Source organism: Papaver somniferum, chromosome 7 (genome assembly GCF_003573695.1).
Source record: "Papaver somniferum cultivar HN1 chromosome 7, ASM357369v1, whole genome shotgun sequence".
NCBI lineage: Eukaryota > Viridiplantae > Streptophyta > Magnoliopsida > Ranunculales > Papaveraceae > Papaver > Papaver somniferum.
The window spans coordinates 164139605-164155044 of record NC_039364.1 but is presented as its reverse complement, the minus strand read 5'-3'; the positions used below and the strand labels follow the sequence as shown (position 1 = coordinate 164155044).

General features: G+C 38.8%; 2 protein-coding genes across 2 annotated transcripts; both read left to right on the top strand.

Annotated features, from left to right (window-relative positions):
* Nucleotides 1-1806: 1806 nt before the first annotated feature.
* Nucleotides 1807-3435, top strand: LOC113295485. The gene is made up of 3 exons (XM_026543818.1): nt 1807-1979; nt 2511-3226; nt 3320-3435. Exons 1-3 carry the CDS (start codon nt 1924-1926, stop codon nt 3433-3435), a joined length of 888 nt encoding a protein of 295 aa, XP_026399603.1. The 5' UTR covers nt 1807-1923.
* Nucleotides 3408-5226, top strand: LOC113293136. Its single transcript, XM_026541883.1, has 5 exons — nt 3408-3644; nt 3725-3821; nt 3928-4424; nt 4507-4597; nt 4691-5226. The coding sequence occupies exons 1-5, from the start codon at nt 3508-3510 to the stop codon at nt 4901-4903; spliced, it is 1035 nt and encodes a 344-aa protein (XP_026397668.1). The 5' UTR covers nt 3408-3507; the 3' UTR covers nt 4904-5226.
* The last annotated feature ends 10214 nt before the right edge of the window (nt 5227-15440 follow it).

The following is a 15440-nucleotide window of genomic DNA, read 5'->3' as shown; positions in this document are numbered from 1 at the left end:
GGTTAGGAGGTCGTTGTATTACAGACCTGCAGTCCCAAGACCTGAATTGCTGTCTTTCGAACAAAGGAAGAGTATAGGTTCATCTGTATGAGAATAAATTGAGAAATAATACAACAGTAAAGTTAAGGTCCGTGTGATTTGAGTTCAAGTCTGGTTGAGTTCTAATGATGGTTGTGAAGGCTGGTGTGTACATGAACTGCCGATACTCGAATGGAGATGGCAGCAAAAGCTTGGATCAAAACTGGTGGTGATGAACTGAGCTATAGAAATGGAAACTGTTGATGGGGTTGGATTTCTGCGGTGAACGGAAGTGACGAGAAATTGTTGGCTGTCACTTTTGATGAGATAGCTTTCGAAGAATTAGGGCATGTCTTGAATACCAAATCAGTGGAAGGCAGTGATGGTGTTTTCTGTACTTTGAAAGGGGAGTTATGGTCCGTGAATTGGTTGAATCTTTCTATGGGGAGATGCTGGTCTCGATAACTCAGAAGAAAAGGGCAGCAAGGTCCCAAAACAGGATATTGGCTCGAATAGAAAAGATTACGGGGTTGTATAAACGGGCTAGACGAAAACAGAGATGCATATAGCTTAATTGGTTCGTATGCCAAAAAGAGTAGGTGCTCTTGTGAAATGGAGAAAGGGAAGAAGAAAACACAAAGTAAATACAAGAAAAAGGGATAAATTCTACTAATCTCTATGTATTAGACAAACATTATAGCCTCTATTTATAGGATTAGACACAAGGGCATCCCAGTAATAAACGAGATTCATCCTAGATGTTCTTAACATACTTACACGTTTATAACAGGTGCTTGTGTTGTTTGAACCTGTTCCTGAGATTCAAATTAATAAGCACCGAAGATGAAGTTGTTGTTGAGTTTCGAAGGAACTGAGGTTAGGTGTCAGAGAATGGTAGTTGGGCTCAGTGAGAATTGGGCTTCTAGAAACACTTATATAGTCCAGTTGCAGGACTTCACAATACATATATTTTCCGAGATACATAAAAGAAGAGTGGGGGACAGGTTTGGAGGCTACAGAGCCGACCAACAGAAGCAGAAAAAGAGGCCGACGTCCAGAGAGCTTGAGAAGACAAAACAAGGGAAGAAGAAGAGGATCGATTGCCGACGGCGATAATAGTTTAATTTATTTTTTTCTTTTAATTCATTTTAATGGGTTTTAAGAAATCAATTTTCATGTCTTGCGAGACTTTTATGTAACTAGGTTTTATGGTGAAAACTACTTGGGGTATTAGGCTATTTGATTTAAATAATTGAGCAAAGACCATTATGATTTGAATAAAATAATTCTTGAATCTTGTTTATTGATTGATTGAAAATTAGTTGTTGCTTCGCCGGTTTTAAAAACCTATGTGCTTAATGAATTAGTTTTACAAATATGTTTGTCTTATAATTTGATGATCCATGCTTGGTTAATTCTTTGACGGGTTATGCTTTGAAAAGCCAAATAAAATTTGTGAATTATATTTAGTCTCATATAATTTTCTCGCTTATGCAATTTCATGGTACATGCTTAGATTTAGTCTTTTGATGTGTTATACTTAGGGTATACCAGTGATATTTGTGACTCTAATAAATATAAGGACAATTTGATAAAGTGCCCCGTTTTTTTGGTACACACAAAAAAAGTGCCCCCGACATATTGAACTTTTGTAAAGTAGCCTTAGTGTTTAATTTTCCGTCATGGGCCCACATAATCCAGTCAATCGTCATTTACCTAGTCAAAAAAAGGCTTAAATTACCATAAACCCCTGTACCAAGACTAAATCTAGTCAGTGAAAGTAATCTCACATTTTCTTCCTCATGTCGTTCAGTTTCAGAAGAGGGGAAAAAATTGGCGATTAACTGAATCGCAAGGATAGTTAGTAGTATTTGATTTTGGTTTAACTGATTTATTGTATTGAAGATGAACTCTAATTATTCATCAATGATGACGACGGGAAAGGAAAAGGTGATGTCCAGGTTAGAAATTTTAAAACCCTAACTTTTGATTTCTTTTAGATCTGTACTTGCATGATTTTTGTCGATTTAAAGTGGAACCCTAACTTTATTGGATTGAAATCTAACTTTTTCATTGTTTTATCATTTTCTTTTGTTTTGTCTGTGAAGATTCTTCATGACCCATCATTTTTTTCGTTTTCTTTTTTGGCTGTGACTCAACTGGATAAAACCTATCTGTGAATCGAATCTGGAAAAAACATGTGCACTCGAATCTGAAAAGCAATGTTATAAAATCCAAGAAATTTTCCCCAGAAAAAAATATATTTATATTTCTGTATTGCTGTATTTCTGTATTTGTTGTATTCCATTATTTGTTGTATTTGTATTTGCTGTATTCCCGGAAAAAAAACATGTCTTTGCTGTATTTCTATATTTGTATTTCTGTGATGACACAATTTTGTTTGATTTTTTGTTTTTTTGTGTTTCTGTATTGCTTCTGTATTTGTAATTAGAGTGTTTGTAATATATTTGTATTTCTTCTGTATTTTTCAGTGGTAACATTGATAAGGGAAAAATCAGATTTAGAGATATAAATTGTTATTGCATTGAGAGTAAGATTGAGTTTGCTTTCAAACAATTAGAAAGAGATAAGACCGGTTTGAGGATATTTTCGCAAATGATTCGGAGAAAGTTATGTTTGGAAGATATAGATGATGTTATTTTACTATGGATGTCAGAACATGGAGTTCCATGGACTCTAAAGAATGATCATGCTTTCTTTTGGTTTTGGGAGAATGCTGCAGTAAACAACAATGGTTGTATTCAGTTGCTTGTCAAGGTTCAGAATCCAGAATGGGATAAGGAGCACACACCTAAGAAAACTGCACCAAAGTCACCTCAAGTGAGAAGAAGCCCAAGACTTGAAGGTAAGAATAACAAAAGTGTAGGTGGTTCTAGTGCTAGGAAGTTGTTTGGGCAGGATTGCTCACAACCTATTCAAGCAAGTGTTGTTGGTGATAACTTGAGAAGAGGAACAAGTAGCAAACCAGTTCTAGTAGATGAGGAACCAGTGCAAGTAGATGATGATTGGGATGAGGACTATTGGTTACAGAAATTGAAAGAAAATGATGAGATTGTAGTTCAACTTGAGAACAAAGAGGTGGATGAGTGTCATCCTGTAGAAGATCCTGAAGCTGCAGCTGCAGCTGCTTATAATAGTGATGAAGACAATGAAGATGCAAGTGATGTTGAACATGTTGGAGATGAAGGTCCTTATAAACTCCACCCTCATTTACTCTCAAGCAAGTTTTTGCAATTATTATTATGAATTATTGTTGTACTAACACTTTAGTGTTTTGCAGATGATTCAAGTGATGATGGTGCAGAAGTAAATGAGGAAGGTACAAAATGTAGTTACCCTTTAATATTTTTTTTTAATGGTTGTGTCATGGAAATGGTAAGTATGGTGGTGTGTTGATGGCTGCAACAGGGTTAGATGGTCAAAATGGATTAGTTTGGAGTTTTCAAATCTGAGACAATTGAGAATTGGATGATATTTCTCACTGACTTGAAGCCATTACTCGAAGGCCATCCAATGCCATTGACATTCATTTCAGATAGGAAGAAAGGGCTACTTGAAGTTGTTCCTGCTGTGTTCCCAAAAGCACATGTTAGATATTGTTGGAGGTGAGATTCTCAACTGTTTATTTACTTGATTAAGAAATAATCTTATTGAGTTTGTTATTTATATTTTGGTGTTGTTTCAGGCACTTGTATAGCAATTTCAAGAAGCACTTCAAGGGACAAAAGTTGTATAACTCACTGTGGAATGCAGCCAAATGCTACAAGAAGAAACATTTCTACGTAACAATCTAATATTACTTATATCAGTTATTGTATGGTTATATGATGATATTTTTATTTTTTGTGTATGCTGATATTTTTATTGTTTGTGTGTGTTGTTTGCCAGAAACACATGGAAGATATAAGGAAAGAAAATCTTGCAGCTGCCAAGTACCTTGAAGATGTTGGTATTGAGTCATGGTCTAGGGCCTTTTTTGATGACACCAGTAAATGTGAACACCTAATTAACAATTTTAGCGAGTCATTTAATTTCATGCTAAAAAATATTAGGGACAAACCCATCTGTAGAGTAATAATTCTTTATAATCAGTTGGTTAGGAGTTTGTTTTACAAAAGGAAAAAGGAGAGTGCAAAATGGAATCCTAAAGAATTGGTTCCAACTGGAATGAAACTGATCGGGAAGATGTTGAAGTTGGTTGGTGAATTTCAAGTTGACCCTTGTGTTTTTGGGAAACTGTATGAGGTTACAAATGTAGGAAGCAAGGCAGTTTTTATTGTTAACTTGGATGAAAAGAAATGTACTTGTCTACAGTGGCAACTCAGAGGATTTGTTTGCCAACATGCTGTTTGTTGTTTGAAGCCATTTAGACCTGATTGGACAAAGTAAGTGCATACTCATATTTAACCTTTTTTTGTGTGTTTTATGTCAAATGTCTTATGCACCAATAACTTCTGATGTTGGCAGGTACTGCTCTCACTATTATACAGTTGCTACATACAGAGTTATATATGCACCAACTGTGTTTCCATTTCCTGATAAAGAAGATTGGCCTGAGGTATTTGTATTTTTCCTAGTTATTTGTGGATTATTCCCATTTTTTTCTAGTTATTCCCATTAGTGGCTTGATTTTCTAAGGATACCATTTTAGTTGGAAGAAGATGAAAAGATTGATTTGGAACCTTCACTCAAGACAAGGAAAACAGGAAGGCCAAGATCTAAAAGGAGAAGAGCATGGGATGAGCCTAAAGCACAGAAAAAGACATATTCATGTAGAATATGCGGTTCAACTATAACAAAGCTACATGTGCAGGTGGTGATGTTGGTTAGAATCCTAAAGCAAAGAGGCAAGGAACTCAAGTAGATGGTTCTACCTTCACCAAATTTGAAAGACCTGTTGCATCTACTTCTAAGGCTAAACAAGCATCTCAACCATCCAATATTTCAAAAGCTGCAGCTCTATCTAGTACTAAAGCAGGTAGAACTTCAAAGAAGTAGAAAATGACTCGAGCAAAGAAGTGAATGGTTGCAGTTTAGTCCTGTAATTTGCAATAGTATTTATGTCTTATTTTGATGAGATGATCTGTTTTTTGGTTGATGAAAACTCTTCGTATGGAAGTTTCTTTAATCCCCTTGAAACTTTATGTTATTTTGGAACATACTTATTTATGAAATGAAGTTTGTTTACACATTGACTCGACTGAGCGTTTCGGATCGGTGATTCAAGTAGAATCGTCTCTACTCACCAAAACGGCTTTTAAGACTCTTTCCCGTTGCCACCTAAGCTTTAACGGCTTGTAACGGCCGTTTACCGTTTTTTGAATAAAACGGTCAAGCTAAGGGTATTTTAACAAAATTCAAAAACACGTGGACATTTTAATTGTGTAATTTCAAAAGCAGGGGTACTTTATCAAAAAACCCTAAATATAATATGTGATATCAATAGAATGAACAGTAAACATATATCAATCAAATAAGATGACAGTTGAATCTAAATACTGGATTCTCCTTCATTCTAACCCCACAAAAAGCTGATGTGGACAGCTCTGGCATGAGTATTAGAAAATAGAGTTTTCTCATTGATTGTGGGCCCACACAAAGAATAATTTTACACCACAATTACATCTGCAACTTTTAACCCACTTCCGGTCCTTTTGACTCCTTTCATGAAAAATTAACTGCGTAAATCCACTAAACCCACTTCCTTCATGTGAAGAGATAAAAAATCCATGATCAAAAACCAACCCTTACCTCATGTTTTATTTTGCATTTTACTGAACCAGTTTGTACATGAAAGCACAAATTTCAGTTCTTACGCGGGTTGGTATTATTTCAACAAGTTCAGTTTAGATTTTCACAATTTTTCAATTGATATGGTTAAATTGATGCATTGTTCAGCAGGTATTATAAAAGGTTGTACCTATCAAAATATCAAATGGATCTCCAAAAGTATTGTGAACACATAAATCACGAGGGAATCCACGTGTTCAAAAACAATATTCGCACATACAAAAAACTCTTGAATTGAATGTGAAAGATGCATAGAAAAGATGATATTATCGATTCATCGACTCAAAGCCTTCGGGCTCATCACTGCCTGGTCGAGTAATATCAGGAGTTGATCGTATAAGGAGCAAGAATACAAACACGAACATAAATACGAAACATAAGGGATATCCGATGAATATAAAAGTGTTGAATCATAAATAAGATGGAGATTTACGTGGTTCGACACTAAGGCCTACATCCACGGGGGTTGGTGTTTCACTATGTATTGAACGGTTACAAAGATAGTCGAATGACTTTTGAGTGTACATAGGTCTGCGGAGATAAAGGATATACTTACTCTTCATATTTCTCTCTCTCCTATCTTCTCCTCTAATTCTCTAACTTTTTCCGACCCCTGCTCTCTTGGTGGAGAGGGGTATTTATAGGGTTGGACCGTGGGGCCTACTTCTGAGAGCCGTTGCAACCTTATCTTCTTGTGCTTTGTGTCCATCATGCAGAGGTATTCGTCCTTTACGATCCCCATGCGTTCCATGCTTGATCACGAAGGGTTGTCCTCGTTCGTTCCATGGGTTGATTGACACGTACACTGCTCAGAGTGTTTAATGTGGGTAGTTGAAACGTTTGCTCGTGTCAGACAAGTGTCTTATGCCCCTGTCACATCCGTGTCAGTCAGATTTCTCCTCGTCGTTGATCTTGGCTATTTCTATGGATAAGATAAAGTAGATCTTTGGGAGCTATTTGGTGCTCCGCAGTAACATCATACTTCGGTACACCTTAATTTTCTGCCATCGGATTATCTGGACGAAGATCTGATGTTGATGGGATATGCTTCTTGGTTGTAAGCGTGTCTCATCATGTTTTGATGGCTTGATTCGCATGCTTTCCACGTGTTTCTTCAAAAACACGTGGCTGATGGTGAAATATGTACACACAATTTGCCCCTTTTCTTCTGACTCGGGTGTTAGTGGGAGTTTAGAAGAAAAATAACGTCACATATTCCTCATCTCTCTCCTAATAACTTCCCCTAAATATTTGGGCACGTTTCCCAGCCCCTGCAATAACTGCTCTCTTAAAGGAAAGGGACGGTTATAGTTTCTCTCCCAAGCTTATTAATAAGAGAGAGAATGTGAATTTTGTTTTTAGAAATAAATTTCATTCTCTTTCTGCCAGTCTTCATTTTTTTCATTCTCTTTCTGTCAGTCTTCATTTTTTAGAAAATTTTAGAGATTTTTGTTCTTTCTCCTTGTTCTCTAGCTATTAAATGCTCCTGTCCTAGCATTAATCACGCCCTGCTCCTGATTCTTTCTGATTCTTCTGCCCTTGCCCGTTTGTTGGTGTTTGTCTTCTTCTTTGTGGTGTTGTGGATTCTTTCTATATAGGTATGGGTTTTTTTTCACTTTTTCTGCTGTTGGTTTGTTCATCTTCCGCTGTTGTATCGATTTGTTTATCTTCTGCTGCTGTAACTTGTTTGCTTTGTGATGAAGAACACATATGTCGAGGCATATATGCTTGCCCATGTTATTCTTTACAAAGCGAATACGCCAGTATTTCGATTGATTGATTGTTCTCTAGTTTTTGGGTTTTGGGGAGAGGCTAAGATGAACTGTCAATTTATTGGTTTTTTGATCTTTGGTGGCCCCCTCGTATTCACCTCTAACCTGTTTTTGTGTTTCCTCGTAGCTATGTCTGATCGTCCGCGGGTTCCTTACCAAACCCCGCCGTCTAATCCGCCAAGATCCCCTCCACGTGGAGACTCTGATATATCTCCACTTGGGGGAGGCTCCTCAAAATCTTCGCAAACGGATCCTCGTGGTCATAGGGTTTCATCTTCTTCTGGTACGAAGGCTTTTCCTACTAAGAAAGGGGATCTGTCGAAGGGTCCTTCTGGGTCTAGGTACAATGTTAACCGCGCTCCTTCTCGTCCTCGTGAAGATTCTAGGAATACGCAGGCTTCCTTTCGTGATGATTCTAGGAGTACGCGGGCTCCTCCTCCTTGTAGTGAAACATTGGATGTTCCGCTCCTTCGTTCCGTGACCCCTCCTTCAGTGCCCCTACAGAATCCTTTACCGCATCCTCCAATAGTTTATTTCAAGGGGAAGTACTCCAAGGGTACTTTGTTGAAAGATGATCCGCCTAAAAATCTTCCTTCCAAAAGGAAGGCTTCAGAATTGAGTCCCACGTCAGATTCCGCAGACGAGGAAGAGGCTGCCCCAGTGATACGCAGCGTTTCAGTTGGTAAGAAGAAAGTCACATTCAAGCATATTGACCTTGAGATGTTCCAAGAAAAACATGATCTTCATGCCTTCGAGGTTCGCTTCTATGCCCCTGGTGATGATATCACTTACGAACTCATCTCAAAGTATCAGTTTGATGAGTTTCATCTGTTGACTACGGTTGGAACCTTCGAGGCGGGTCTCATGTTGCCCCCGTATAAGTCGGGTGACTCCTTTTATTATGATGTGCTGGCTGGTCGTGAAGGTTCTTCCACAAACACTCATAATCGTTCTGTGTTGCAATTGTCTGGGAATTATCTTCGTGCACTGAAGAAATGTTATCTGCGGAGCAAGGGGGAGACGATGATGACCTGCTACGTTCCAAATCCTGCTGAGAGAGAGTGGTACACTCCTCAAAATTTTAATAGCTCCTTTGGGGATTATGTCAATAGTAGGAACCGTAAACCGTGGAGTGTTAGTCTTCGTAACATTGCTGCTCCTCGGGGTGAAATTCGTCTTTTAAGTGAGGTGAGCGATGCCAAGCTGAAGTATGTTCCTGGCACCGAGGGATCTGCTAAACGGAAACTCTTTCCTGCTCGTGAAAGGATTAAGCGTGATCACGATTATGAGTGGCATGCCACTGTCATTGAAGTTGTTGGCCCTTGGGCTTACAGTTGGATTCCTGGTCCGCGTGGTTGGCGTCCTTCTGAAAACAGCAAGCCTCGTGAAACTCCTCCTGCTCGTTATGGAGATTTCTGTCCGTGGCGTCTGAATTGTGCGGGCATGAATTTTCCTTACGCTCTTGATGTCGTTGATGGAGATGAGAAGGAGGGTTCTGGTGCTACCCTTCCTCCGAAGAGTGCTGCTACTGCCAAGGTACGGTTTCTTCTTATATTCTCTATTCTATTTGCCCCTTTTTTTTTTCCTTGGTTGAAAAGTCTTTTAAGCGAGGGAGAAAATGAGCCTTTGTTGGAACGTGTACTGGTTTGTAGGTGTCGAAGAAGAAGAAAATTGGGCCCAAGCAATCTTCTACTGTTGTGACTGGTGAGGCTGAGGTCCAGGAGGAGGTTACTAGTCCTGTGAACGAAGGGTTTGCTGAGGATGAAGAAATGTCCGATGGAGAAGAACGCATTGATACTTCTCCCCCTGATGACGAGGGTGGTATAGGTGAGGAAGAAGTTTTCGCGGGTGATGATGGTGAAACTGAGAGAAATATTACCGCAGATGGTACCGGCGAGGAGGGATCTTCCCCTGCTGGCGATAATACTGGTGGTGTGGGTGCTGAAGGATTTGCTGCTGGTGGGAATGAGGTTGTGGGTACTCTGCCTGTTGTTTCCCCAGAATTTTCCTTTGGTAGGATATATTCCGCAGGGGAATCCTTTGATGTAAACACTGCCATGGGTCTTGCCGAAGACTTCTCATTGCTTTCCCCAAACGATGATTGGGATGTGCTTGGGAATCTTCGTAAAGAGGGTGCCACTGGTCAGCAGGATGAAAGCGCAGGTGGTCACGCCGGGGGTTGTGATGTTGAAACTTGCGCGGACGAGGAAACAACAACCAAGGAGAAGTCTGCGGTTGAGTCTCCTTTGGAGGATTTCCCTCACTCGCTGATGCCTGAGGGTGAAGATGCCATTTTGGCTTGGCTTAAGAAGAAGAATCTGATGTTCGTCCCTAATCCTGCCCCAGTGGTTACTGGTGAGAAGAATTCCGACGCTTATACTCGTCAGATGATGCAACTGTCTTCTAAGGACCGTGTTGCGGAGATGTGGGAGAAGAATTTGAGAGCTTCGGAAGCTAACCTCGTGGTTGACCCTCCATCCTCTGTTGCTGATATGATGTCCATAGTCGATGGGTACCAGTACGGTTTTCCCCAGCAGCGTGTCTTGGAGGTAAGTCCTTGTACTTTTTTCTTCGTGATATTTGAACCCTTCGGTGTAATAATGTTTGTCGTTTGAAACATAGATGATGAGGAGCGAACATTGTAACTATGTGATGTATCAATTCTTCAAAGCAAAATCTTTAAAGTTGGAGGCTAAGCTTCGTCATAGAGAAGAGGAACTGTCTGCGGCTGAGGTGGAGATAAATGAACTGAGGAGCCGCCTTAAGGAAAAAGAAAAACTGGGTAACGCTGAGGAGAGTCTTCGTTTAGAGCTTGCTGCAGTCCGCAACGAATTGGAGCAGACTCGCAGAAATGTCTCGTCCCTCACAGGTTCATATTTTACCAATATTTCACTCCTCGTGATTCCCTACTTGTACTTTGGTGTTCTGTCTGAGTCTCCCCACCCTATCTTCAGTGGGTGGAGTCCCCGAGATGATATGGCTTCGGAAAGAAAGGGAACGACAGAAATCTCGTGTTGTAGAGTTGGTGGAGAAGATGAAAAGCGAAGCCGAAAAGTGGAACGCTCGTGCTGATGAGCACAACGCCTTAGCAGCTGAGTGGCGCGAAAAGCGAACACAAATGGTTGATATGCAGAATAAGTACAACCATGACCGTCTTCTATTCAATGGTACGCTGCTATGGACGCGTGATAACCTGCGGGAAGCTCGAGGACACGCTTCAGACTTAGAGGCTAGGGTGCGCCTTTTGAAAGAAGAGTTACGACAGACTCGTTTCTTCTTAGGCCCCGTGGTTAGGGATAGTATGCTGCGTCTTACCGAAGAAAGAGATAATGCTAGGGCCGAGGTCGGCGTTCTTAGTAAAGCCCTAGCAGCGTCCCGAGATGATGTTGCCCGCCAAGTGGAGTCTGAGAGAGATATCAAAGTAAACATATATCGACTCCATAAAAGGATGGGGGAGATGAATAATGAAGTCAACCATCTTCGTCACTTGGATTCAATGAAGCAGGTAGACGTAGATGCGAGTCAATTTGCTCTTACAACCTTCAAATGGATTATAAGAAATTATCCGACGAGTATGAATTTCTTGATGAGGCACGGGACGCAGTTGTTAATGAGTATGAAGAGGCTTCGGGTAATGTCGAAGGTATAACCTCGTTTTATCGAGTGTGATTCTGTTATTTCTTTGTTTTAACCCCTTGGTATTTCTTGTTTTCAGCGCTCGAGGGACAGCTTCACGCAACAAATGACGAGCTTGAAAAAGCTCAATCTGCCTTAGTGCAGCGGGAGGGACAAACCAACTTTCTTAAAGGGTTGGCCACGTCTCGCGAGGAAGCAGCAAAGATTGCCTCCAAAGAGGCGGAACGCCTATCTTCATTGTTGTCTCAGGCCCACCAGCGGACCGCTGCTATCACATATAAAGCTCAATATCAGTTAGCTGAGGAGACCAACAAAGTCCTAGACAATATTGAACTTGATCTTAAAGCCGAACACGGTCTTGTCAAGAATTATTCGCGTCGTCTCCCACCCGCGCCCTTGCCTGGTTCTTCTGGGCCTTCTTCAGGTGGTAGCGTACCTTCATCTCGCAAAGACAACCCTGCTAATGGAGCTGTCTCGTCCAAGTAGATTTTTCTTATTAGTCATAGAAAGTTGATCCTCGTTGATTATACAGTTTTGGATCATTTTTTGATGTGTTTCTTGCTCTATCTTATTTGCTGAACTTATTTGTGGCACCGTAGTGGAATCATTACCAACGGCACGCTGCGCGCCTCAGTGTGAAAAGACGGTGCAAGCCTTGTTATGCCAGTGAGGAAAAACAACCAAATCTATGTTCAATTTGTATTGTAGGTAGCCATGAACCAAAGGTTTGTCCTTTGATGTATTCTAGATGTAAACATATGCCTTGTAATGACATTAGGCAATTACTTAGATCAAACACAAGTGAAACAGATGGTAAAATGTTCTTCAAGTGCTCAATACCTACCTGCACATACTTTGAATGGTTTTCTTTAGCCATTGATGCAGTCAAATGTGTTGATATCAAGCTACCAATTGAGATATGTTGTTGTGATTGTGGAGAAGCTGGTCATTTCTACAAAAACTGTCCACTGCATAATCTTCAGTGCTTCAAAGGTCACTGCAAATCAGTAATGCACCTGAAATTATGTAAGAAAAATCACAACTTCAACATATCTTATCTTACCTGCACAGATTGTGATGCTTTTAGATGGGTTTCTGACCACATATTCATTGCTGCAAAAAACAGAGTTATGCATTCAAGTATTCATGTCAAATAAATATGTGAGGAAGTCGAAAAAAAACTTACAATGTAATCTTCAATACTACTTCGATATAATAAACGTGATTAACATTAAAAGGTACTTGAAATAATCCATAAAAACATTGTTTTGTCATCACTAACAAGTTCAGACCCAGAAAACACTTGAAACAGAAGAGAAACAAAAGAGAAAGGATCACAGTTCCAACAACAAAGTAAAACAGACACATACATTACTTCTTCTTTCCTTTTCCCTTATTTCCCTTAGCCTTTGTGACAGTAACAATATTTCGAGCCAAATATCCAATACCAGCAAAGGATTGAATGAAATTTTGTATGTTGTTAGGTCCTGCATATGTTACGCCTCTGAATTCCAGCAAGACTCTACGCACTTGATTCCCTTTGTTGATCTCATCCACAACTAAGAGTTGCTACGACCCAAAGTCGAAGACTTGATAAACAAATCTGTCTCACACAGAAAAGTCTATTGAATAGATAAATCTGTCTCCCACAGAAGTACCTACGAGTTTTTATTCCGTCTTTTGATAAATCAAGGTGAACAGGAACCAATTGATACACCAGACTTATATTCCCGAAGAACATCCTAGTAATATCAATCACCTCACAATGATCTTAACCGTATGGTAGCGAACAAGATATTGTGGAATCACAAACGAATAGACGAATATGTTTGTGACTACTTTTTATCTTACCTATCGGAGATTGAATCTCGAGCAAATATTAGAGAAGATAGTACTCAACACGATAGAACAAAGTAAAATCAGAACATGCAACTACAGAGAAAATAGTTGGGGCTGGATTCAGAATACCAATGAAGTCTTTAAGTCGTTAACCTATAATGGTTTTAGAAAAACCTAGGTTAAAGGATAATTGACTCTAGTCGCAACTAGTATGACACAAGAGGTGTGGGGATTAGGTTTCTCAGTTTCTAGAGTTCTCCCTTATATAGTCTTCAAATCAGGATTTGCAATCAATGTTACCTTGGTAACAAAGCATTCAATATTCACCATTAGACGAAAACCTGATTAGATTCAAGCTAATATCTTTCAACCGTTCGATTGTCTTAGCTTGTTACACACAAATGAAACATGAGTTCATTTAGATATGGGTAACCATACCTAAACGTGTACACTTAGTTAGATATGGGTACAATAGTTAACCGAAGTTAGCCATATCAAAACTTTCATATCAACCTTGTTCATCTTAATCACAACTAGTTCAAATGACTCAAATGAAACTAGTTATAGAGTTGTTCAATTGTTTATATTCCCATAAACTTGACAAACAAGCTTGAGATAGCAACGCTTGCGAGTTCGACCGAGCAGTGCTCTAATAATCAGTACTTCACATACGTACTGGTGGATCTATATTCCAGAAACACAAAAAACAAACTAAAAGTGTTAGAAATAGTACCTTTCTTCAGTTTTGCAACCTTTTTATTCTTTTTACTCTGTGTTCTTATTTTCGGTCTTTGTAACTCTTCAGAATCATCTTTCGATGAACTATCAACAGGTTTCTTCTTTGATTTTGGTGTTACTACCTTTTTACTGTTCTTCCTCGTTGATCTTCCTGATTCTTGTTCTGATGACCTTTGAGCAGTACTATCATGCTTTATTACTTCTACTTCTTCAATTGTTCTTTTGATTCTTCTTGTAACTATTTTGGAAAATCAATTTGTAAAATCAGAATCTAGGTTTTTAGTTTTTGCATTTTTATGATTGGTTTCAAAATATCTGATTTAGGTTTGCTGATTTTGAGATCTATTTTTGATCTTACTGAAAATTGGTTTTCTGATTTGAGATTATCTCTGAAACTGCTTAGATTTCTCCGTTAAATGATTTTCTGAATGTTTTTTGTGGTTGTACGGGGAAGAAAACCGTAAATGTAGACGTGGTTTACATGTGTGATTCTTCACACGTGGTTACTACTAGGGTCTTTTGGTCATTTTCTTATTTTCAAAATATTATAGACCTAATGATAAGGGTGAAACCCGGTTGGACCCTACTATAAGAACCATTTTTTAGGGACCGTGGTTTTTTTGGGGGACCATTGTATTATTAGGACAACCTCCCTATATTTATAAGAGGTGTCCTAAAGTTAAGTAAATACACATTTACCCTTTACTTTAATTTAAATTAAAACTAACCTAATAACTATATAAATCTAATCATATACATCTAATCTAAATGAATCTATTAACCAAAATCAAATCAAAAACAAAAACATGAGGGGAATCGAAATTTTTTAGTTTTGAAAAAAAAATTATTCTCTTCTTCTTCTCTCTTTCCTTGATGTTCCTCGTTCGATTGAAAAACCCATCAATCTTTTTAATTCGTTTTTTGATTGGGAAAATTGAGTAGAAATCATCAAAATATGATTTAAATGGAAGTTAAAGTGGCATGCTCGGTTAGGAATAGTTTTAAAAAAACTAGTTTTGTAACCGAACATTCTGAAACCAAGAACACGAAGAACACTTCGGTTATCATGAATTTAATTTTTCGTAACCGTACTCCGAGTTCGGTTGGTTCGCAAAAAATAGTTTTAACCGAACTCCTCATTGAAAACCAATATATTGTGTTCGGTTGGTTAGGTTAATTGGAATTTTTTTTTCTTTAACCGAACACTTGTATTCGAAAAACAAATGCTGAGTTCGGCTGGTTCGCAAAAAAGAAAAATTGCTACCGAACCGAATCCTTCTCTGAAAATCAATATGTTGAGTTCGGTTGGTTCGCAAAAAAAAAAGGTGCTAACCGAACCCTTTCTGAAAATTAATATGTTGAGTTCGGTTAGTTCGCAAAAAAAAAAGTTTTCTAACCGAACTTCACTCTAATATTGAGTTCGGTTCAGTCGAAAATTAATGTTGCAAACAGAACATTACTCTGTATACTATGGAATAAAAGTTCGGTTACCTGTCCCGGAACCTGTTAACCGAATTCATCAAAACCTCCATCAAAAGCGAGTTCGTCTACCTGTGTATTTTGGATTTATTAACCGAACTACATTTGCAGAAAGTTCGGTTACATGTTCTTCATATAATATAACCG